Here is a 24,354-nt window from a genome sequence, read left to right as displayed (position 1 = left end):
ACTGATGAAAAATCATATCTGCCACATTTTTGTTGAGAGACCATTTGAGAGGTAGAAGAATGCACCTTCTCAGCTTGTCTGCTATCACATTGGAATTCCCCGGAATGTGCGTTGCGATGAGAAAGCGGTTGGATGAGATCACCCATTGCCACACTCTGAGTGCTTCTCAATCCAAGGGGTAAAATTTAGTTTCTCCCTGCTTGTCATACCTTTCAACCTCTTAGTGCAAGAAATCTGGACAAAGCCTGACATAATGGGGGGACAAAAGCCAAAAAATAGGGACATGTTTTAAATATTGCTCTTATAGACTTATAAAGTTGCTAGAATGACAGGATTTGTGTTAGCATGCATCTTCTGAAGGATATGAAGTCTTAAACTCAAATGTATGTCATTATTTAGTAACTTTAATCTCCAAATCATTCTAATGATTTGGCAGAAAATGCACAAATTTCAGGAGGAACAGACCAAAAATATGAGGCAAAAATCTGGACAGTTGAGAAGTATGCATGTCTTGTTGATGGAACCAAATTACTGACATGTTGTCCAACTGAATTGCAACTGTCCTTGAGGGGAGAGCCTCTTAAAAGGCCTACAATGCTAAAAGTACAGCTCTCATCTCTAGAACACTGATATGCAAATTGGCCTCTTTGGGGACCAAGTGCCTTGGACTGTCTTCCCCAGGTAATGTCTCCTCAACCCTAACTGGGAAGCGTCCATGGTCACTCAGACCTTGGGCTGAGGGGGGATGAAAGGACAGCCTTGTAGGACCTGTTCTGATTGAATCCACCACCTGAGATCCCTCTTGCAAATCTGTGTAATACGCATCAGGGTTGACATAGGTTGGCAAAGTTTTGACCATTGTGTGGTTAGCATCCATTGTAAAATCCTCATGTAAAGCCTGGCTAATGGTATTAGAGTTATTGCCACTGCCACTGTTCCTAGGGCCTGAAGAACCAAGTGGGCAGAAACTTTGGTGCTGCAGATTATTTTCCTGTCCTGTGTTCTTAAGGTCTGAACTCTTAGAGTAGGCATTGAAGCTATCATTGACTTTGTGTTGAACAATGCTCCTATAAATCCTCAACTTTGAGTAGGTTCCAAGTGAGACTTTTCGTAGTTTACAGTCATCCCTAGATAAGAGCATGTCTGAAGAACCTGATTTCTTGCCTTTATTACTTGATGCCTGGTCAGGGTGGTAATTAGCCAGTCATACAGATATGGAAACACCCAGAATCCCTGCAGTCTCAAGTGAGCTGCCACTACTGCCATGCATTTGGTGAACAGCCTGGGGGCTCTGGTGAGACCAAAGGGCAGAACTCTGAACTGGTAAAGACTGCCTCCCAGCCTGAAGCATAAATATCTTCTGGACTGTCTGTTCATCTTTATGTAACAGCACGCATCCTGAAGGTCTATCGAGCACATCCAGTCATTCTCGCCCAGAAATGGGAGAATGGACTGAACCGTGACTATCTGAAACTCGGTGCATCAAACTGATTTGTTCAAGTTGCTGAGATCCAAAATTGGTATCAAGTCCCCTGTTTTCTTTGGCACTAAAAAGAATCTTGAATAATTTCCGGATTCTAACTGACCTGGTGGGACTTCTTGAATGACTCTTTTTTTCTAGCAGCTTTTGTATTTAAGTGCGGCTTGTTCCCTCTGACTGGATGGAACATTGGGGATTTTTCTTGAGATTGGAGGAGAAAGGGAAAGGGTATTATATAACCTCTGGAAATGATCCTCTGCACCCATGTATCTGTTGTTATCTCCAGCCAGACTCTCTGATGCAGTAATAACAGGCCCACAATTTCCTTCACAAGGGGACAATCAGGTCTCCTTTCAGGAGTGCTGGAAAGGTCTTCAGAAAAAAGAATTTCTGGATCCTTGGTTTTGTAGGTCACCTCTGCCATGAGGGTGATGTCTACCATGGGAGTTCCCCTTCTACTCCTGGGGGAACCTGTTCCACGTGTGGCCTGAAAAGGGCCCTGGGACATTTTGAACCACATTTTCCCAGTACCTCATTGATTCCTGGGGAAGGATCTCTGAGGCATGGAAAAACGTACATCCATGGCAGACAGGGTTTTTCCATCCTTTTCACACCTGGATAAAGTGTCTTTAGCTTTGGAGCCAAATAAAGATGTTCCATTAAAGGGAGCATTGCTGAACAAAGACTTGAAGGGCTCCACAAACTCATATAAGCACATCCAGGCATGCCAACTTATGAAAACACTGGAATCTGCTGCCCTTGAAGTTCCTTCAGCTGTATGCAAACTTCATGGAAGAAGTGAAAACTGATTGCATGGTAGCCAACTGAAAAGTAACAGATGCCTGTACCTCATCAGAAAAAGATCCTGAAAGGGTATTACAGAGTTCCTTAACTAGGTCTCTCTGTAACCTGGTGTAATGTGCAAAAGAGTTCAGAGACCTTAAGGCAAAGACTGCTGAAGTAGAGACATGCTTCCCAAATCTATCCATCGACCGAGACTCCTTGTTTGGAGGATGGACAGTGGAACTCTCTTCAGATAGTTGCTTCTTAGTGGCCACCACAATAACCATGGCATCAACAGGCACCTTTTTGTCCAAAACTGTCTGTCCTCTGGTGCTGTTAAAATTTTGTCCTGTCTCCAGGAAATTGGTCCAATGGTGTTCAGGGTCCATGCCCACTGAGAAATGCAATCTATGAGGTCATCGGTAGGCTGAGTCATCCAGGAGGCAGATGGGCCGGTACTGAACACCTCTAGGAACACAGACTCCTCAGATGAAGGGTTGTTGGACTTCCAGCCACCTCTGTTTCAGTATTTCAAGGATGTTTCCAAACTGCACATCTTCAGGAGGTGACCGTAGGGACCCTTCACCTTCATCAAAGTCTGTATTTTCTGTGACTGACTCCTCGGGACAGTAAGTGTTTCCTCTTGCATTTTCTCTTCTTAGGGACCTCCTCAGTGGCATGCTCTGGGGAGGTATCAGAAGAGGTGGAAAGACTCTGCTGGGAAACCTGGGCTTTCAGTATCGTCTGTCCCTGTGGAGAGGGTAGATGAGACTCTAAGCAAAGAGGTGGCAAGTCTGTAGACTGAGGATCCAAAGGAAAGGCAATCATCTTTGTCAAATGCTGACAAGGATCTCTCCATTGCCTCAAAGGTAGAATCCCTCCCCCAGAGGAACAGGACGTCAGGTCCATAAGGGCATGCCTCCGGTCCAAAGTCCCTCCATGTTCCAAGAAGAACTCCCGCAAGGCTGAAGTTAGAGCCAAACTAACCCGTGCCGAGGCCCCAAGGTGCAGAGATGGCTCAGAGAACTTCAGAGTCAACTGTGACACCCTGGGCCCAAAAGAGCAACTCTGGTTCAGAAGAGCTCCCTGGATCTGATATAACTGAAGAGCTCAGAACAAGCTTCGGATCTCAGGCTAAAGATATTCTTGGATCTGATGCAGACATGTCCGGATGACTCAGATCTGGTATCTCCAAGACAAAGTATGGAGTCAGAGGAGGAGTTTGCACAGGGGGCGTAGTGGAATGTTGGATCTCCTGGCCCAAACAGGTAGCAGCCAAAGGAATACTTGCCATGCTCTTTTCCGAGAGAATCCATTTCAATAACCTTTCCACATCTTCTTCTGTAAGGCTCCTGGAACAGCGAGTAGACATAAGTGAAGGAGACCTAGGTCACTCCAAAAATAGAGAAGGAACCCTAGATGGAACAGGGTCCATTGAGGGAGAGTATCTGGTCCTTGGAAGGGGTGTGGAATGATACGGGGGATTCGAAGTTTTTGGAATCGGATCTACAGAAGTATGATCTGATAAATGCCTAGGCCTCTTAAACTTTGGATCTGATTGTGAAGTTGGATCCAATAGCTCCTTAGTCAGGTGTCTTAGATCCGAGTGTGAAGTCAGATCAAACAATTTTGTAATTTTCATTCTTGGATCCAATGACTCAGTCGGATCCACAAGAAGTCTTTTCTTTGATTTCCCAGATGATTTAATAGAAGCTGTTGAAGTACTGGGAGAAATATTTTTTTTTTCTCAGGGGAAGCTCCTAATAAGGCTTCTGAAAAAGAAGAAGGAAGTAGCTCTTTAAGAATTAATTTATTCTTACACTCCACCAGAGGGTTGAAGGAGTGACAAATGGAGCAGTCCTTCTGGAGGTGATGAGGTCCTAAACAACAAACACAAAGAATGTGCATCTGAAAGCGGTATTTTGTGACCACATTTAGTACATATTTTGAAACCAGACAGTTTCTATGCAATACTGATAAGGAATAAGGTATTTTAATAGAAATAATAGAGAAAAGTATATAGAAATATGTTTTTTTTGTTTTGTTTTTTAAAGAAAAAGGGGAAGACTACCAACAATGGTATTAAGAGAGAAAAATACACTCTAAAGTGTAAGGAAGAGAGAAAGTGCTAATAATAGTATGGAAAAAGTACACGAGTACTAAAAGGGGAAAAACAGTAAGTTTAAACAGTAATTAAACTGAAAAAGGAAGAAAACAAATTTTTAAAGAGAAAAATAATTTAACTTATCTCAATAATTAAGAGTCGCTAGAGAGGACCAAAACACCACGTCTTTTGCTGGAAGTGGCAAACAAGATCTGAGGTACTTGGTGTTGGTGCATTGTGGGTAAGGAGTAGCTCATGAGTTTTCCAGTTGCCACGAGCTTTTGCAATGGCAGAGTTGGAACTGAGGGATTGGAACCAAACCCATAAGTTGGGGACAGAATAAAAAATGACAACATCAGATACATCTTATCGACAATGATCACATTAATAATTTGGGTATAAAAGCTAGTAAGAAACTAGGGATCCTCTTCAGCATAAAAAAAAAATCTCTCTTTCACCCAACCACTTAACTAACTCACTATTTCTGCATGGTCTCCTCCAGGGAGCTGCTACTTTTTTAAATAGCAACATCTTTATCAGTTCTCAACTCTGTGCTACACAACAGAATGTTTTGTAGTTGGTTCACAAACAAGAGAACACCACAGAATCTCACATGTTGCACTCAAGTGACAACACAACCTTTAACATCTCACTCTACATACTCCTATATTACCCTTGCAGATACTAAGTATGATTTGTCTCTGATTATGATCCATCTAAGGTGCTCATAATTTCTGGGAAGCATAATCTCTCTCAACTCTCAAGCCCCATACAGCAACAATGGACAAGGCATTCAGTGTGTGTCAGTCCCATAGTTGTGAAATGTCCTGGCAATGCCTATGTGGGCTGCACCCTCTTTATGGATTTTTGAAACAAATCAAAGACCCTTTCACTGCTACACAGCAAAGTGTCTTCACTGAAGTCCCACAGAGATAGCCAACCCACTTTTCATCTCCCACTACTACAGTTGAAATCCTGTGAGCAGCATAACTTACCGCTTTTGGGCCTCTAACTGGGAGTGAGATGGGATGACTTCCTTATATAATGACCTGATGCTGACTGGCACAGTGATATACAAACAGCACTGCTACCTCAAAGTACTTGGACCTGAGTTTGATTCCTCGCTGTACTGCCTTCGGTGCAGAGTCTGCATAACCTTCCAGTGTCCCTGCTGTTTTTTAGCAAGGCTCTGTTTTTTTGCCACATCCCAAGGACATGCCAGTAAGTGAAATGGCAATCCTCTAAACTGACAAAAGTGTATGTATCCTGCAATAGACTGGCATCCCATCCAGTATTGATTTTATGATATATGCCCACTGATTACTGTGACACACTATCTCCCATCATCCACAAAAAGGACACTGAAGAATTTGGAGAATAAATGAATGAATGCATAAGATCCATTAAAGTGGACCTGGTCTGTTTTGTAGACAGACAGCCATTTGATCACAATCTGATTGTGTTTAGCCTGTAGATAAGACGGACGTACCAAACCAACAAATAAAAATACCACAGCTTGACTTGTTACCCAAACACAGAAGACTATAAATCACACACAATCACTCAACCAATAAGCATTTTTGTAGGACAAATAAGTAAATAACCATTTTAAAAGGGGAACAACCCCCAGTACCCCCTGCTACTTACAGAAACTGTAAGATCATACTGTCAGAGAAAAAGGACTGCTCCCATACCCTCACTTATATATATAAATCTGAGCTCATGCAGTCACACAGAAAGGGGAATATTCTGATCTTTGTACAGAGAACTGCTCCTTTAATCTGTGACAGCAATTGATGTAATGCAACCTGACAAATTTCAACACTTGATCAGTCAGACACTCAATGACAGTAATTGTTGTGATATCCCTAAAACAAGGATAGTCTGCCATATACCGTTATAATGTTAATTAACCGGTTATCCTATACATGTGTACTGGGTGTGCATTAGCAAGGGCCACCTAGATCACGCCCACCACCCAACAGTCCGGGACCGTAATGCATTTTATTTTTTAAATTTTTGCAGGGGAGCAGCCTGCCTGCACCCCCCACACCCCCTGCAAATTAAATATACCAACTCCAAGTTCATACTACATTGAGGAAAAGGGTAAACACGCCCATGGCATGCCCGCATCTGTATGAACCGCCCAGTGAGGTACGCATGTACAGGATCATCAATTAACTAGTATTCCAATTTTCCCTCTCTCTCTACTGTTTGGAAGAAATTTGAAAACTAGTAACACAGTTATGAGTTTATTCTGTTACATATTAATATACTGCACTGTGTGTCATACTCATTTACAATAGCCAAAAGCCAAAACCAGTATGTTTCTGTGTGCTGATATTGGACACTAATATACTGTATAGATTTCAAATGTTTGACTGTCTCTGTAAACATTGTTTACTCTGTACCTGTAGTGATAAACCTATAGTTAGAAACTCTCCTGTAAAAGGCCCTCTGCCACAGAAGGAATGCTCCATTAATAAAAATTAAAACATGGCGATTAATGACTTAAGTGGCTGATGTGATAGAAGGACTGCTAAATACATGCTGTAGAAACACTGCAAAGTACCTGTAGGTGCTCTTCATCTTGACTTGGTAACTTGACTGGCGCTTCTTTACTTAAGAACTCGGCAGGGTCCACTGGTAAAGCAGACTCATTTACTGGTAGGTAAGAGAACCTCCATTTCATTATGACATCAATTGAACCAGCAGCGTGCCCTTCAGTGTCATAAAGCTCAAATAAACCTTAAAAGGATAATAGACATTTAGTAGATACATTCATCCTTGAATTACAAACAAGATAACACTTACTTGACACAGGTTTATTGGCACAACTCTAAAATACAAAAACATATGTTTGTATATTCCTATCTTGACATAACCTCTAGAAACTTCCTAACTAACATAACCCCTGCTAATAAACGCCATGATACATAGGAACATATTTGGGTTGGCTTATAAAGGCCCTGGTGGTCATTAGCCTAGTAAGGAAAAATAATGTTATCTCTATGGGGCAAATGGTCTTCCTGCTGGCAGTTCTGATAAAATGAGCTACGTAAACCAGAGATGGCTACTCATACTAGGTTAGGTTACAAGTCTGAGAGACAAAGCAAAGTTGCAAAGAATATGACAAACTCACAGAGCTAATTAAGTGTTAGTAAATAAGGACTTTGTACACGTTCTTGGGAAACACTCAAGACATGGTATTCACTACTTTTAGGGTTACCACCCGTCCCTCTTGCGAGGGACAGTCCATCTTTGGGCAGTTGTGTCCTGCGAAAAAAACTGAAAAATTGCAAATGTCCTGAGATTTTAGACTAAAAAATATTTACAAAGTTTCCTTCAATAGTTGCATAAAACTATTTAATATCTGAAACACCTAAATGTTATATGAAATAGCATAAGCAACTCAAATGCTACAAGAATAAGCTTTTACTTTGGCAAAAAAGTGAAGATCTGTCCTTTGCACTGGTTGTGGGTATGTTTTGCCCTGCTAAATTTCATGCTTCTGCAAAGAATGTCCCACTTTGGGCATTTGAAAAGTTGGCAACCCTAACTACTTTATTTTAATATGCAAGAACACAGTGTGCAAACTCTCATACCAAAGGAAACTCTTTCCAGTAACTTGCAGTTTAGATAAAGCAACTATGAAATTAAATATATAGATATACCATTCAAGCAGATACTGTGTAAACATCAGAAAAGAAAGTTTTAACCCCCTTGTTTCAAATAAGACATACAAGACACTGAATGAAATTTCATAAATCCAGCTACTAAATAATGCAATGCTCCCTTTGATTTCTTACATGCTACAAAGGCGGTCTCAAGCCAGTTTAAATTAAATCAGTGCCAAAGCTGAAGTGCAGGCAGATTCCACAGTAACTTAGTTTCTGAACCCTTATCACACCCTCATACAGATTTATGTCTCAAGCACTATCACAATTAATATCATCAACTGCAATGTGACTGAACTTCAGTATAAGGGCAAACCTTGACCACAGTGGCCTCATTTTTGAAAAATGCATTTTTGCCTATGTACAAATCACTGGCCTCATTTGTGAAAAATGGATTTTGCCTATGTACAAATCACTATAACACTGCATTGTTGATCTTACATTATAGGGACACCATGAATCCAGTATAAATGCTCTCTTCACAGAAAGTACAGTTGTGTACACTTAGAATAAATGTAGATGTTCGAATGTATTCACTGTAGTAGTCATTAAATTTGGGTAATCTGCTGGAAGGTTGCCCTCAGTCGGCCTGATTAACTAAGTCTTGGGTCCTGCTTCGTTGCTGTCCCTTCTTCCATGACGTCAGGTCGTCAGGGGTATAAAACATGCAGCCGACGCCATTACATCAGTTTTTCTTGCCCCAGATGTCAGGTGCCCCCCAAATGGGGAGCAAAAAAAAAATATATATATATATATATATATATATATATGTGTATATAATATATATATATGTATATATATATATATATATATATATATATATATATATATATATATATATATATATATATATATACATATATATATATATATATATATATATATATATAGATATATATATATATATATATATATATATATATATATATATATATGTATATATATATATATATATATATATATATATATATACATATATACACACACAGACACACACATATATATATATATATATATATATATATGAAATTTAAAACATAAAAAATACACCTCCAAACAAAAGCAAATACACCAAAAGGGCTTTTAAGCATAGTAAAAGAAAGTAGAGGTATAGTAAGAGAAAAAACAGGGGGCTAGGGGTGAATAACCAGGACTGCAACAGTGAATACACTCGAACATCTACATTTATGGTAAGTGTACACAACTGTACTATGTTCTTCGTGTTTCACTGTTGCAGTCATTACATTTGGGTAGAATCCCAAAGCTATGGTTGTGAGGATGGAATTATACAGAATTAGGAGAAGCTATAAGGCCCTGCAGGACAGCAGTGGCAAAGCCTGCCCTGGATTTAGAGAAAAGAGGTAAATGGTAATGTTTGGCGAACGTATGAACTGAGCTCCAGGTAGCAACTTCTAGAATATCTCTGGTATGAACACCTCTGAGAAGGGCTGCAGAAGTAGATGCAGCCCTGGTGGAATGAGATCTGATCCCCTTGGGGATAGTTTTACCATGGTGCATATAGCAGAAATGAATAAAATAGCTTATCCATTTGGAAATAGTCTGCTTTGAAATAGCCTTTCCCTCTGCCCCGGCAGCAAATGCCACCAATAGTTGTTCAGATTTTCTTAGAGATTTTGTCCTGTTTAAGTAAAATCTAAGTTGTCTGTGCACATCCAATGAATGTAGAATCCACTCACCCTTATTCTGTGGCTTGGGAAAGAAAGTTGGCAGATGAATGGTCTGATTGAGAGCCACACTGGATACCACCTTAGGCATGAAGGATGGACAGGTCCTGAGAGACACCCTGTCCACATGAAAAATAATGAAAGGCTCCACTGCCATAAGAGCCTGTAATTCAGAAATCCTCCTAGCTGAAGTGACTGCTAAAAGGAAAGCTGTTTTCCAGGAGAGAAATTTTAGGTCTGCAGTAGCAGCTGGCTCAAAAGGAGGGAGAGTGAGTTTTTCCAAAACAAAATTGAGGTCCCATGCAGGGGTTGGCGCTCTCCTATGAGGTCTTAAGTTCTTGCACCCTCTGAGATACTGCTTTAGCAGAGGATGAGAGAAGAGGGGAGGTTCTGTGTTGTAATGAGCTGAAATGGCAGAGGCATGGATTTTTATGGAAGAAAAAGTTAGGCCCTTGTGAAGCATCTCAGTTAAGTATAGTAGAATCTGAGGAATATTGGTATTAGGCACTGCTGTGCTTATTCCTTGTGATTAGTTCCAGGCAAAGAATCTTTTCCATTTGTCAGCATAAGATTTTCTAGTACTAGGCCTTCTAGCCTCCAAAATGACATCCATCACAGGCTTGCTGAGGGATGCCAAGGGTGAAATTAGATGATTAGCCACGCTGCAAGATTCAAAGTTTGGAGCTGCGTGTGCAGAATTTGGTAGTTTTGCTGAGACAGTAGGTATAGTGTCTGAGGCAGGTGCCACGGAAGAAGGTGTGACACATTGCACAGGAGTGGGTACCATTGTTGGCAAGGCCAGTCTGGAGCAATCAGAATCATTTTTGGTTTGTCCTGTCTGACTTTTAGTAGAACTTTGGAGAGCAGGGGCAGTGGTGGAAAGGCATTGACTGATAGGTTTTTCCAGCTGAATGATATAGCATCCACTTTTCAAGCTTTTTTGTGATGAATTCCTGTACATAATTTGTCCAACTGATAGTTCTGGGGTGAGACAAAAAGATCTATGTCTGGACTCCCTAATTTGCATGTCAACATGTTGAAAATTTGTGGTTCTAGTTTCCATTCGTGTGGGTCCATAAGATTTCTGCTTAGTTTGTCTGCCAGAGTATTCAGCTTTCCTGGCAGGAATTGAGCTTGTGGTTATATTTGGTAGGTCAAGGCCGTGTTTCACAATGCCATGGCTAGTCTGCAAAGGGGGTAGGAATGTGTACCCCCCCCCCATTGTTTATTTACCACATAACTGTGGTGCTGTCTGTCTTTATCATTAATTGTCCTGGATGAAGGTAGTCCTTGAAAGCTGTCACTGCATTCTGTACAGCTAGCATCTCTTTCTGTTTGATATGAAGGTGCATTTGATTTGGGCTCCATTTGCCTTGAATGCACTTCCCTGCCAGATGAGGCCCCCCCCAAGCATAGTTTAATGCATCTGTAGTTAGGGTTTGGGCGGCAGGGAGTGGAGTGAATGTCAGTCCCTTGTTTTGGTGGCAGGCCTCTGCCCACCATAGGAACTCTAGTTGTAGGCAAGGTATGATAGGAATCATTGTTTCTAGGCTGTGACAATGTTAACTCCATAAACTTTTTAAGTACCACTGAAATTTCCTCATATACAGTCTTGCATATGGAATTAGAAGAACGCAGGAGGCCATGAAACCCAAGGCTTGCAGAATTTGTCTTGCAGATAGCAGGTTTTTTGTGGCCACCTGTTTGAAGTAAGTCAATTATTGAATTTGCTTTTCTGGCATAAGGTAAGTCATCTGGGCAGTTGGATTCAAGTTTGCACCCAGGAATGTAATTTTTTGAGAGGGTACCAGTTGAGATTTCTTTTCGTTTATGGTGTACCCTAGACAAGTTAGAACCCTTTTTACAAATGCCAGATGCTTTAGAAGAATGTCCTTGTTTTCTGCCTGAATTAGACAATCGTCCAGGTATGAATATATTTGAATATTTCTTTGCCTGCAAAATGCAATTACTGGAGCCAGGCACTTTGTGAAGGCCCTGGATGCAGTAGATAAGCCAAAGTGCAGTGCAGAGAACTGGTAATGCAAGTAGCCTGCTTTGAAGCGGAGGTATCTTCTGCAAGATTCCCTGATTGGGATATGCACGTAAGCCTCTTTTAAGTCTAGTGTTACCAACCAGGCATCTTTGCCTAGCATAGGTAGTAACTGTTGAAGAGTCAGCATTTAGAATTTTGGAATGTCCAGAAATGTGTTTAGAGTGGATAAGTCCAGAATTGGACGCCATGATTTGTCTTTTCTGGGTACCAGGAAAGGTCTTGAATAGAAACCTTGTCCCTTTTCCTCCTCTGGTACTGGTTGAATAGCCCCCGTGTTCATGAGGGACAGAACTGGTTTTGGGGGCGGGTCTGGCCATCTATTTGGGATTGGCAACATGTGGAAATTAAATCTGTATCCCTGGGATACTATATTTAAAACCCATTTGTCCTGGGTAATAAGTTGCCAGTTTTGTGCATGAAGTGCCAGTTTTCTCCCCAAAGGGGTGGCTAAAAGGTAAGTGCTTAGACGGTGCAGAGGGAAATCATTGAGACTGTTTATCATAGGGAGGTGCCTTGTTGTTTCCAGATTTGGAGGTGGAGGCACCCCATTGTTTTGTTCTAAAAGTTCCTTGTGACTGAAACCTGGAGCCTTTGGAATGTCTGGATTTGACTTGAGCGGCTCTCGAAGGGACTGGAAAGGACCAGCTCTTAGTAGGCCAGTGCCTACTAAATCTTGGAGGTTGCACTTGTAAGAAATCTTTCCCAGTTTACATAGATTTAGCTTTATCTTCCATCTTTTTAACACTTCTTCAGCCTTATTACCAAAGAGACGGTCCTGTTGTAAAGGAACATCCAACAATGTTGCTTTAACATGATCAGGCAGAGTTTGCTCTTTGAGCCAAGCATGCCTTCTTAGCACAGATCCAGTTACAGCAGCCCTGTAAGAGGCCTCCAAAAAATCAAAACCACATTGCAAAGTATGTTTTCCAACTTGTTCAGCTGAATGTAATAAATCCTGTAAATCTATATTTTCCACACAGTCAGAAATTAACATCATTTTCTGTTTAAGTAGTCCCATAATATGCTGTTGGTATTTAAGCATATGAAATTGACAGCTTAAAGTCCTGATTGCCAAGGTTGCGGAAGTGTAAACCTTCTTACCCCATCTATCCAGCGTCCAGGAATCTCCAACAGAAGGGGCAGGATTTTTAGCAGTAGAGGCCTTAATGCCCTTGGAACCCTGAGAAATGGTTTCAGGATCAGCAATAGGATTTTTGAAAAGGAATTTGTGGGAATCAGGAACCCTGTAGTATCTGTCTGGCTTACTAGGAGCCAGAGACAGAGAATCAGGAGTCATACTTGATTCTGAAAAAACATCATCAACAATGTCTAGAACAGGAGGTATAGCCAAAGGCCTATGCTGAGGAAGAAGAAGAAAATCCCTAAGTCTCTTTTTAGATTCAGAGAAATCCTGACTTTCCCAGTGGAAGTGTTCCCTTAAGGTATGTAAAGTTTTCCCCAAAAAAAAAATCCTCAGGGGGAGAAGCAGAAGGAATGGAGTCTTCTGCATCAGAGTCCTCATAAGTAGACCCTGGTCACAAATTCTAATGAGTAACAGCTTAAGCACACATATTCTCATAATGTACATATGTGAGCTGTTACATTTATGAGCAACTATAATAACAAAAAATTCTGGGAGGGAAGCAAGAGCCCATGCACATCCTACACTCTCATATTTTATTATTCTCAATCTCACACAAGTTATTGACAAGTAGCTTGATGCTTGCCTCACTTTTTTCCCCAAGAAGTGCCTAATAATTAAGTATGGAAAACCTCAAGTCTGGGAGAACAGATAGGAATACTTCCACGTGGCAACTTCACCCAGTATGCTCAAGCAACTGAGAAATAAGCTTGGCTGCTCCAAGCAAATGTCTATAAAGCTCAACAAGCCAAACACTGCTGTTTTAGCTACTTTGCTGTAAAAAAAAAAAAAAAAAAAAATACTGTAAGCCTGTTTCCTACCTTTCCTGTAAAAAGTAGTTATGTACCTACCATAACGTTCCATGTTAGTTGTCTTCATCTTGCGTTCTTTCTTAATGGTTGGGATCGGACCTGATCCTCGGCTCTGACTCGGCCATCTTCTATAGCTCGAGAGCTGTTTACTGGCTTTACCCCTTATCCCATGATGCCTAGCGATAGCTACCCAGATCTTGTTTGAAATAGCTAACCCCAGACATAGCCAGAGAATAAACCTGTCCAAACAAATAGGTTGAGTATATCTGTCATACTCTCTAAGTCAGTAGAGGAAACAAACCAGAGAACACTCATCCAGTGAAACCATAACTCCTCTCGGTCCAATAGGACAGGGGGATGGAGGGTGGGACACAAGAAAGAAGGTGAGATGAAGACAACTAACATGGAACGTTATTGTAGGTACATAACTTCTTTATGTTAAGTTGTCTATCTCGCCTTCATTCTTGCTGGTTGGGACAGCATCCCTAGCACCTACAATCCTGGGTGGCTCATTGGAACAGACTCTTCAGAACAGTGAAACCAAAGTCAGCTCTGCTCCTGGAGACTATATGTAGCTTGTAATGAGAAATAAAGGTATGAGGATTTGCCCACGTAGCAGGTGCACAGATAGAATCCATGGGCAACCTAGATTGGAAGGCTACAGAGGTAGTCAAGGCCCTAGTAGAATGACCTTTCAGTTTAATAGGTAACTCTTTGTTCCTTAATTGATATATGAAGGTAATAGTGTGGGACAACCACCTGGATAAGGTCACCTTGGAAACTGGGAGACCTTGTTTGCCTAGAGCATAGGAAAGGAATAATTGATCAGACTTCCTTGTTTCCTTAATCTTGTGCAGATAAAAACGCAATTGTCTATGAACGTCCAATTGGTGTAATTTGTACTCTGCCTTGTTGGTGTTGTTATGGAAAAACACAGGAAGGTCTATAGATTGGTTTAAATTATTTTTCTGAGCAGACTTTCGGAAGAAATGAAGGATTAGTCCTCAGAGCAACCCTGTCCTTATGAAAAACCAAGTATGGAGGACGAACACATAGTGCCTGAAGTTCAGAGACGCGTCTGGCTGAAGTAATAGCCACCAGAAAGAGTGTCTTCCAAGACAGAACCTTAATGGAGCAGGATGCTGCTGGTTCAAAGGGGGGCAGAGTTAAGGAAGTTAGTACCAAATTAAGGTCCCAAGGAGGAGGGGGATCTCTCACTGGAGGCCTAAGGAGAGTAGTCCCTCTTAAAAAAGCTTTACAGAACTTATGAGACATAATGTTTGAATTAAGACAACCCAACATGAAAGTTAGAAATGGCCGCCAATTGAACCTGGATTGTAGCAGAAGCGGACCCAGAATGAAAGAGTTGTGCTAGGATCTCCAGAATTTCGTGGACTGGGGCTGAAAAGGGATCTATGTTCCTAGCCTCTGCCCAACAAGAAAAACGTTTCCATTTACTATCATAAGTTTTTCTAGTCGTGGACTTGTGAGAGGAGACAATAATCTCACATACAACCGGGGAAATGCTGGGAAGCCTGGCTAAGGTTGGAAGTGGAGCAAGGAAGCTGTGAGCTGGAGTATTTGGAGGGATTGATGCAACCCACCTGATTGATGAATCAGTAGGTCTGGAATCGGATCCAGAGTCCAGGGCTGATCGAGAAGGTAATGGTGCAGGAACTGGAATCATATCTGTCGAAGCCAGTAGGGGGCAATGAGGATCATTTTGCAACCCACCGATATTGCTTTCTGTATCTGTATGAGTTTTGGAATCAGGGGAAAAGGAGGAAAGGCATAAAAAAAGTCCCTGAGGCCAATCATGGATTAGAGCATCTTTGGGTGAGTGACCTGGAAGCGGAAGAAGGGAGAAGTAGTTGCTGCATTTGCTGTTGAAGGGGGTGGCAAAAAGATTGCAGCAAGGTTGTCCCCATTTGCGGAAGATAAGATCTGCAACTTCCTGATTCAGAGACCACTCGTGAGGCATGAGGATAGTTTTGCTGAGCCTGTCCGCTATGACGTTGGACCTCCCAGGGATGTGTGTCGCAATCAGAAAACGGGAGGAAATATCCCACTGCCACAGTCTGAGTGCTTCTCACAGGAGGTAGGACCTGCTTCCACCCTGCTTGTTGATGTACCACACTACTGACATGTTATCTGTTTGAATTGCAATGGTCCCAGAAGGAAGAGTCCCCTGAAGGGCTTGCAACGCTAGGAGCACAGCTCTCATTTCTAGGACATTTATATGTAGATGGTACTCGTGAGGCTGCCAAGTGCCTTGGACTGTCCCGCCCTGATAATGCCTCCCCCACCCTATCAGGGAGGCGTCTGTGGTCACTGTGGCTACCGGAGGGGGCTGAATGAAGGGTCTGCCCTGAGTCACTAGTGGGGAGACCATCCACCAGGAAAGGTGCCTTTTGCATGCTTCTGTAATCATGATCGTGTGAGACATGGGCAGCTGTTGGAAAGACCACTGTGTGAACAGAAGCCACTGAAGGATCCTCATGTGAAAGCGGGCCAGTGGGATTAGAAGAATGGCTGCTGCCATGGAACCCAGAGTTTGAAGGACGATCCTGACTTGGATTCTTCTGCTCTGTATCAGAATTTGTACTTGATGATGAATTGTAGACACCCTTTCTGACGGTAACCTTGTGGACATGTTCCTTGTGTCTAAGTCTACACCTATGTAGGTGATAGATTGACAGGGCAACAAGGCAGATTTTTTGAAGTTTATTTTAATACCTAACTGGGAGCAGATTGTGATTGTGTGGTCCCTGGCTTGAAGAAGTTGATGCCTGGTAGTAGCAGTGAGGAGCCAGTCGTCTAGATATGGAAACACCTAGAATCCTCGACATCTCAGGTGAGCCGTGACCACTGCCATGCATTTGGTGAACACCCTGGGGGCTGTGGTGAGACCAAAGGGCAGAGCTCTGAACTGGTAAAGACTGGCTGCCAGCCGGAAGCGAAGAAATCTCCTGGAGCGCCTGTCCATCTTGATATGGTAGTACGCGTCCTGAAGATCTATCGAGCACATCCAATTGTCCTGACCCAGAAAAGGTAGAATGAACTGTAGCGTGACCATCCGAAACTTTGTTCTTTGTAGAGACCTGTTTAGTCTGCTGAGATCCAGAATCGGTCTCCAGTCCCCTGTCTTTTTTGGTACCAAAAAGAACCTTGAGTAAGTTCCAGATCCGTGTTGGTCTGCCGGGACTTCCTGAATTACTCTTTTTTTTTTTTTTTTTTTTTTTTTTTAGCAGTTTTGAAACTTCTGTGACTGCTTGGTCCCTCAGATTGGGTGGAACATCTGGAAGGGATTTGTTTGAAGGTAAAGGGGGCTGAGAGAAGGGGAATTTTGTAACCTCCAGATATAATTGACTGTACCCATTTGTCTTGCGTTAAATTTTGCCAGGCTTTTGGGTACAGAGAAAGTCTTCCCCCGACTGCCTCCAGAGGCGGGCATTCGGGCAACCCTTCAGGGATGTTGAAAGGGCTTCTCAGAGAAAGATTCTCTGTTGCCATGGTTCTGCGGACCCTCCTCTGCCATGAGGGCGGTGTCTGTTGTTGTTTCCCCTTCTGCCCCTGGAGGAAAAATCGCTACGTGTGTCAGGCGAGGCTCCCTGGGATTTTCGGAACCACATTTTACCACTCTTCTGACCCTTGTGGTATGGTCTGGAAGGAGTGGAAAAATGGACTCCCACAGCCGAGAGAGTCTTGCCTTCTTGCTCACACCTAGTCAAAGTGTTTTTCACCTGTGGTTCAAAAAGAAAGGAACCATCAAAGGGGGTGTTGGTGAATGATGCTCTAAAGGGTTCCGCAAAATTACACAGCCACATCCAAGTGTGTCTCCTCAGGGCCAGACCCGTACCTGTGGCTCTACTCGCACCATTGGCTGCATAGGAAATGAGCCTCATGGAGGAGTTGACTACAGAATTAAGGGTCGCCAGCTGGGAAGCCACTTTAGCTTGAGCCCCCTCAGCTGATGGATCTTGAAGGGTATCTCCGAGCTCTTTAAGGAGATCCCTCTGAAGCCGGGTAAAATGGCATAAGTAGTTCAGTGACCTCATAGAAAAGGTCGCTGAAGCAAACATTCGCTTCCCATATCTGTCCATGGTCCTAGACTCCTTGTTAGGAGGATGGACAGACGAAGAAGTTTCCGCTAACTCCTTTTTCGTAGCTGCTGCTACCACCATGGCATCAACAGGAGCACCTTTCGAAAGGAATTGCTTATCCTGGGGTGCTGTAATGAATTTACCAGGTCTCCTCGGAGTTGGTTCCACTGTATCTGGAGCTGACCAAGCCTTTCGAGCCACCACTGACATAAGTGGATCAAAAGGCAGAGAAACCCAGGAGGTGGAAGGTCGGGAACCGAACGCATCCAGGAATACAGACTCATCCTCAGTAGGGGCTAGGGGATTCCATTTCCCCCTCTGCTTAAGCATTTCAAGGATGTCTGGAAAAGGAAACATCTTCAGAGGGGGATCCCGAGGACCTTTCCGAGTCATCTAAGTCTGTATCAGAAGTGACAGACTCAGGGGAGTCAATGTGCTTCCTCTTGCACTTCTTCTTACGAGGGGGCTCCTCTGAATGGTCAGGAGAGGCCTTGGAAGAAGAGGAAACACCCAATGGGGTGCCCTGGCATGCCGGTTCCCCCGTTTGGGGTCTGGAGGAGGAGCAGAGGTTGGCACAGGCACTACAGAGTATGGAGCTGATGGGGCCGATAGTGGAGGTGACTCAGTGGCCAGCACACTCCTCATGACATTGAAGGTGTCCCTGCCACAATACAGAGAAGGCTCCGGTTCCAAGGAAATCAGAATCCTTCTCTGGACTGAGGGAGATGGCTCCGAGGCCGATGTAGGAACCAAGCTCACCTGCGCCGAAGCTCTGAGGGGGAGAACGGGGTCAGACAAGGGTCCGATGCCACTCGCCCCCTCAGGGCAGATGAGGGAGCCCCGGCGCCCAGATCCCTGGATGGATGGCACCATCGAGGGAATTGGAGCCGACGACAGAACTGAAGGAGAAAGAGTTATCAGAGCCGACGGTTCCACTACTCAAACCCCAACGAACTCCGGCTCCGAGTTCAATGGAGTCGGAGGAGGAACATCGATAGAAGTGGACAGAGCTGACACCTGTTGAGGAGGGCTGGACATCTTGGCAAGTGCCTGTGACTTAAGCAACCTACTGACCACTCTCGCCACGTCGTGATCCGAGAGCCTAGAGGATCGAGAGGAGTGAGATGATCTGTGACTGCACTCACTCTGAAGCAGGGGAGACTGAGGAGCCGAATTAATCGATTCCAGAGAGGGTGACCTCAGCCTCTTGTGGCTCCATGACGGCTCCGAAGTTTCTGATGGAGCCGACGGGGAGACAGTCTTATCAGTTCCAGCCAGAACCGAAGTAGCAGGTATAGTCTGAACCAAAGACGGTTCCACACTTGGAGCTGACAATTTGGACGATTTTGGGGATTTCACAGGCTGAGTCTTGGCCGGTGAATCCTGAAGCTTTAAAAGGCCCCTAAGAATAAGCTTATTCTTACGCTCCTGCAGAACTCTTGGACTAAATGCATGGCAGATAGAACAAGAGTCCTGCAGGTGCACAGCGCCTAAGCAATAGATGCAAGAAGTGTGCCCATCTGTCAGAGACATTTTCTGACAGCATGAGTCACACTTCTTGAACCCAGGCACCTTGGATTCTTTAGACATCCTGAAACCAATAAGACAACAATAGCTAATAACCAATATACAGTCTACAGAAAAAACAAAGACAGTACAGTATAATACAGACTAAAGTTTTTTTTTTTAGGAAGCCTCTAACTCAAACGGCTGGCCTAACAAGAAGGTATAAGGAAAGCCTCTAACCTAAACGGCTAACCTGACAAGAAAAGGATAAGGAGGGGGAGGGGTAGAATTCTCTAATTAAAACGAGTTCTAAGAGGGGAGGGAGGACTACAAAAAATACACTCAACTACCACAACGAGTATAAAACTAAAATTTAAGAATACCCTACTAAGAAAAAAAAATATTTCACAGAAAAAAGTTCTATAATAAAGTCAATACAAGCCTGAGCCAGAAAAATGACACCTCGCAGCTGAAGCGGCAAATGAGATCTGGGTAGCTAGCACTAGGCATCATGGGATAAGTGGTAGCCTCGAGCCAGTAAACAGCTCTCGAGCTATAGAAGATGGCCGAGTCGGAGCCGAGGATCGGCTCCAATCCCAACCAGCAAGAACGAAGGTGAGATAGACGATTTAACATCTACTCATGTACCAACTCCTTAGCTCAACGCTTTCTGGAATTCATAAACTCCAATGCCCTGGATCAACATGCACACACACACACACACACACCAGCGGCAACAATATCCTAGACCTAGTCATTACCAACGTGAGACCGGTGTTCCACACCTGAAGTCAACTCCTAGTTGGTCCGATTCGACCATAAGCTAATCACCCTTGATATCCATAACCCCCCCCATTAAGGAAACCATGGTAAAAAATTTCTCCAAAGCCAACTTCATGTTTCTTAAGACAGAAGTGGTGAACTTCATGACACCCATGCAGATGAACAATACAGTTACAACTGCTGAATCCTACACAAATACACTCTATAAGCACTTACATGAGTGCATGGATCGTGCTAGCCCAAACAGAACCAAGATGCTATCCTCCAAAAAAAGGAAGCCAATCTGGTGGTCCCCTGCCATAAACAAACTGTACAACAGAAGGAAGAAACTGTTGCAAAAGAGAGTAAAATCCCATGAGTGGAGGAACTCCCTGGCCAGCCTCAGTAAAAAGCTGAGATCCCTTATAAGATCCTCCAAAGCTAGCTACGAAAACAAAATCCCCACTAATTCTAAGGGCAACCACAAAGCATTCTATAGCTATGTCAAGAATTTTGATGGCAACACCGAGATCTGCTCTGAGTTACAGCACAATGGCATGAAAATTACAAAACCAACTGATATTGCCAACATCCTGGCAGATAGGTTCAGTGCTACCTTTACCCCCCCCACCAACTAAAGGGCCCATATCTATACAGGAAGAATGCAGAGTCCTTGTAATCACAACTACGCAGGTAAAAGCTGCACTCTCTAAAGCCAAAAACACAGCATCCATGGGACCGGACAACATCCCAGGCTGCGTTTTACACAAACTTCAGAATTAACTGGCTCCCCACTTATGCACCATGTTCAATAATAGCCTCGCATCAGGCTTTGTGCCCACTGAATGGCGCACAGCAACAGTTATCCCACTCCACAAAGGGGGAGCCACCACTGATCCTGGGAACTATCGACCTATTAGCCTGACGAGCCTGGTCTGCAAGGACATGGAAGTATCATCATGGAACTGAAACAAAGAAACTGGTAACCTCCAAACTCTGGATCCCACCCAGTTCAGGTTTATGAAAGGCAGATCATTCCTCCTGAACCTGATCAACTTCTTTGAGGCAGTCACCAAAGCTGTAGATGAGGGTAAGGTGGTTCACACAGCCTATCTTGACCTCGCCAAGGCTTTCGACACCATCCCCCATTCTGGAATTATATCTAAACTCACTAAACTAGGTATAAATCCCTACGTTACAAGATGGGTTGCCAACTGGCTCACTGACAGAACCCACACTGTAAAAGTTGCAGACTCCAAATCTGACCTCAAAGCAGTGACAAGTGCAGTACCACAGGGTTCAGTCCTGGGACCTCTCCTGTTTGGTATCTACTTCTCTGAAGTACAGGCTAATACAGAAGGCCTCTGGCTAATGAAGTTTGCAGATGACTGCAAACTAGGAGCCATAGTAAAGTCCCCAAATGATGTGGACATCCTACAGAAGGGCCTCACTGAGACAGATGCCTGGTGTCAGAGCCATGGCCTCAAGCTCAATGCCAAAAAGTGCAGTGTCATCCCCTTTGGTAAAAACTCTGTTCCCATGAACTACCACATAGGCAGCAATCTACTTAACACCGAATATCTGATAACAGACCTTGGGACCCAGGTAGACAATAGTCTCTCCTTTGATAGTTACATCGCCACAGTAGTTTGGAAGTCCTTCAATGTGGCACACCCCATCATAAAAGGGTTCTCATCCAGGAAAAAAAGAGGTCATTGTTCCCCTCTACTCAACACTCATTAGGCCCATTATAGAGTACAATGCTCCTTTTGGAATGTACCTCACAAGACATCTGCAGCAGCTGGAAAGGCCACAGAAGTACCTCACAAAGAGGATTACTGACCTCAAACAAATGCCCTACACTGACCATCTCAAAAAACTCCAGCTTTACTCCGTAGCATATCGCCTACTCTAAGGTGATCTCTGCCTAACATATAAAGCTACGTCAAACCCAGAGCTGTTGGACATGCTACACCTAAACAAATCCCAATCCCTCCGAGCTACATGCTCTAGGGACCTAAACCTTGTCACCACAATAAACGGGACATGCTGGAGGGATAGATTCCTATCCCAGAGACTTCCCATACTCTGGAACAGGCTACCCATCTATGTCAAGCAAAGTTCTTCATTAGCACTCTTCAAGAAAAATCTTGATGAGTGGATGGGAAATAGGAAATTCACCCCGGGGATCACTTCTGTGTGTCTGCTTGACAGTGGCACAGGAAAATAACTTTCTTGGGTGGCATAAGCCAGGAAACCTTGTTGGCTAGGCTTACGTAGGTCCTTGGGCCGATAGCCTAGTATCTACCTATGAACCTATGAACAACCCAGATGGCTGGGAGAGGTAAGAAAATGAGCTAATTAATGAACTGCAAAAGCTTATTCAATTTCAAATGTTTTAAAAGCAAAATTACAGTCCTAGTCAGCTCTGGAAAGCACCATTCTCTAAGCAGTCCCATGAAAGTGGCAGTTAACCATAATAAATCTATGAAGTAGGATAATGCAGCCAAAGCCCAAATGTTAGCGAAGTAATGGCAATGTTGCTTTTGTCTGCTCCTGATGCCAATCTTCTAGTCAATGCTCATCATACCAAGTTACGCTGAGACCGGAATGAAGCGGTTCTTACACTGTACTAAAAGCAAATGCTATTCCATTTGTCAGGTTACATCTTCCTAATCAAGAGCTCTCTGGTTTTAAGACTTGTATGTAAAACTCTACTGCCAATCATTAACGGACCAGAGTTCCGCTGTGGCGACCCCTAACCGGGAAAAGCCAAAAGACACAAACAAACTTCCTAAGACCAAAATGAAATATTGCTTAGAATTCTGCACATATCCTGTAAACATGAAACTTTGGAGCAAAGTGTTCTGAAGATGAGTAGTAAATAAAGCATGGCCTACTGCAGTAATATAGAAATACTAAACAATATCTGTCTTACTCACTCAACGGGCAGTAAGAGCAAGTTTATTAACTCAATAGTCAGAAAAAGAACTTTCCTTATCAAAGTTGTTGTTGTGTCTTTCGGCTTTTCTCAGTTAGGGGTCGCCACAGCGGAACTCTGGTCCGCTAATGATTGGCAGTAGATTTTTACATGCCGAGTTGCCAGCTCTGATGCACAACCTTTAACGGAGGTACGCCCATTCACGCATGTCTCCACACAGAAGATGCTCTAGCTGAGAATCGAACAGGACAACGTCTTACTGTGAGGCGACAACGCTACCGCAGCACCACCACCACCACAGTATAAATTTCCTTATCAAAGTAAAGGTTCAAATAAACCATAAAGCATTTCCGAATCCATATAAAAGAGAAGGCACCCATCTTCCATGTCCAAAGATAAATGTGCAAAGAACAAAAGTTAGGCGTTTAAGCACTGTATTCTTTAACAAACAGATCACTTGAACATTATTCCCAAAGATCTTATTTGAAGAAAAGCTGAAATATCCACACCATTCATAAGTGAAGATCAGGACCTGCTCAAAGAATTTTCTAGAACATTCCTGTAATCTTGAAAAGTGAACAATGTGTATGATAATTCAGGGAGCAAATGCCCATACCAATAGTTCAGTGCCTCTCTGCACAGGAAGTAAGCATGCATCCCTCCTGGTTTAGTGTTATATGAAATGATGGTTATTACAATCCATGTTTATCTCATGAATACCTGTGTGTAAGCTGAAATTCATTCACTGGCAAAGTCACAACACTTAATTCCTTCATATTTACGTGAACAGATGTTCAACAGAGGACCAAATACCAGCAGAGAAGCTCCACTATTTAAGTCCTGAGGCATCTGCTGTCAGAAAATGTGTGTGTGTGTGTGTGTGTGTGTGTGTGCATATATATATATATATATACACACACACACACACACACACACACACACATATATATATATATATACACACACACACACACACACACACACACACACACACACACACACAAAGGACAGTAGTAAGCAGGATGGTATTCTCTAAATCATGCTGTGTGACTGGACCAACCAGGGATTTCTCTTTGCTACAGTAAGGACAGATGGAATTTTCAGACAGTGCTAAGCTCTTCTCATATGCAAACTTGTACTGTGCTTCAAAAGTATGCCAGAAAACATGAACTCCATGGTCCTACACAGTTACTGACAAGTAAGCTTGCTGCTTGCCTCACTTTTTTCCCCAAGGAGCACCTAATAATTAAGTATGGAAAACGTCGAGTCTGTGGGAGAACAGATATGAATACTTGCACGTGGCAACT

General features: G+C 43.1%; 1 protein-coding gene across 1 annotated transcript in view; it reads right to left on the bottom strand.

Moving 5' to 3' along the window:
- Positions 1 to 24,354, bottom strand: part of RPGRIP1L (RPGRIP1 like) — a 1,932,928-nt gene that overhangs the window by 595,151 nt on the left and 1,313,423 nt on the right. The window contains 1 exon segment of the mRNA XM_044082016.1: positions 6,940 to 7,115. Within this exon segment, the coding sequence (XP_043937951.1) occupies positions 6,940 to 7,115 (176 nt within the window).

The sequence above is a fragment of the Protopterus annectens genome, chromosome 8.part1 (genome assembly GCF_019279795.1).
Source record: "Protopterus annectens isolate FY-2018-M chromosome 8.part1, PAN1.0, whole genome shotgun sequence".
Taxonomy (NCBI): Eukaryota; Metazoa; Chordata; order Ceratodontiformes; family Protopteridae; genus Protopterus; species Protopterus annectens.
The sequence above is the reverse complement of the archived record's forward strand: the minus strand, read 5'-3'. Positions and strand labels throughout refer to the sequence as shown.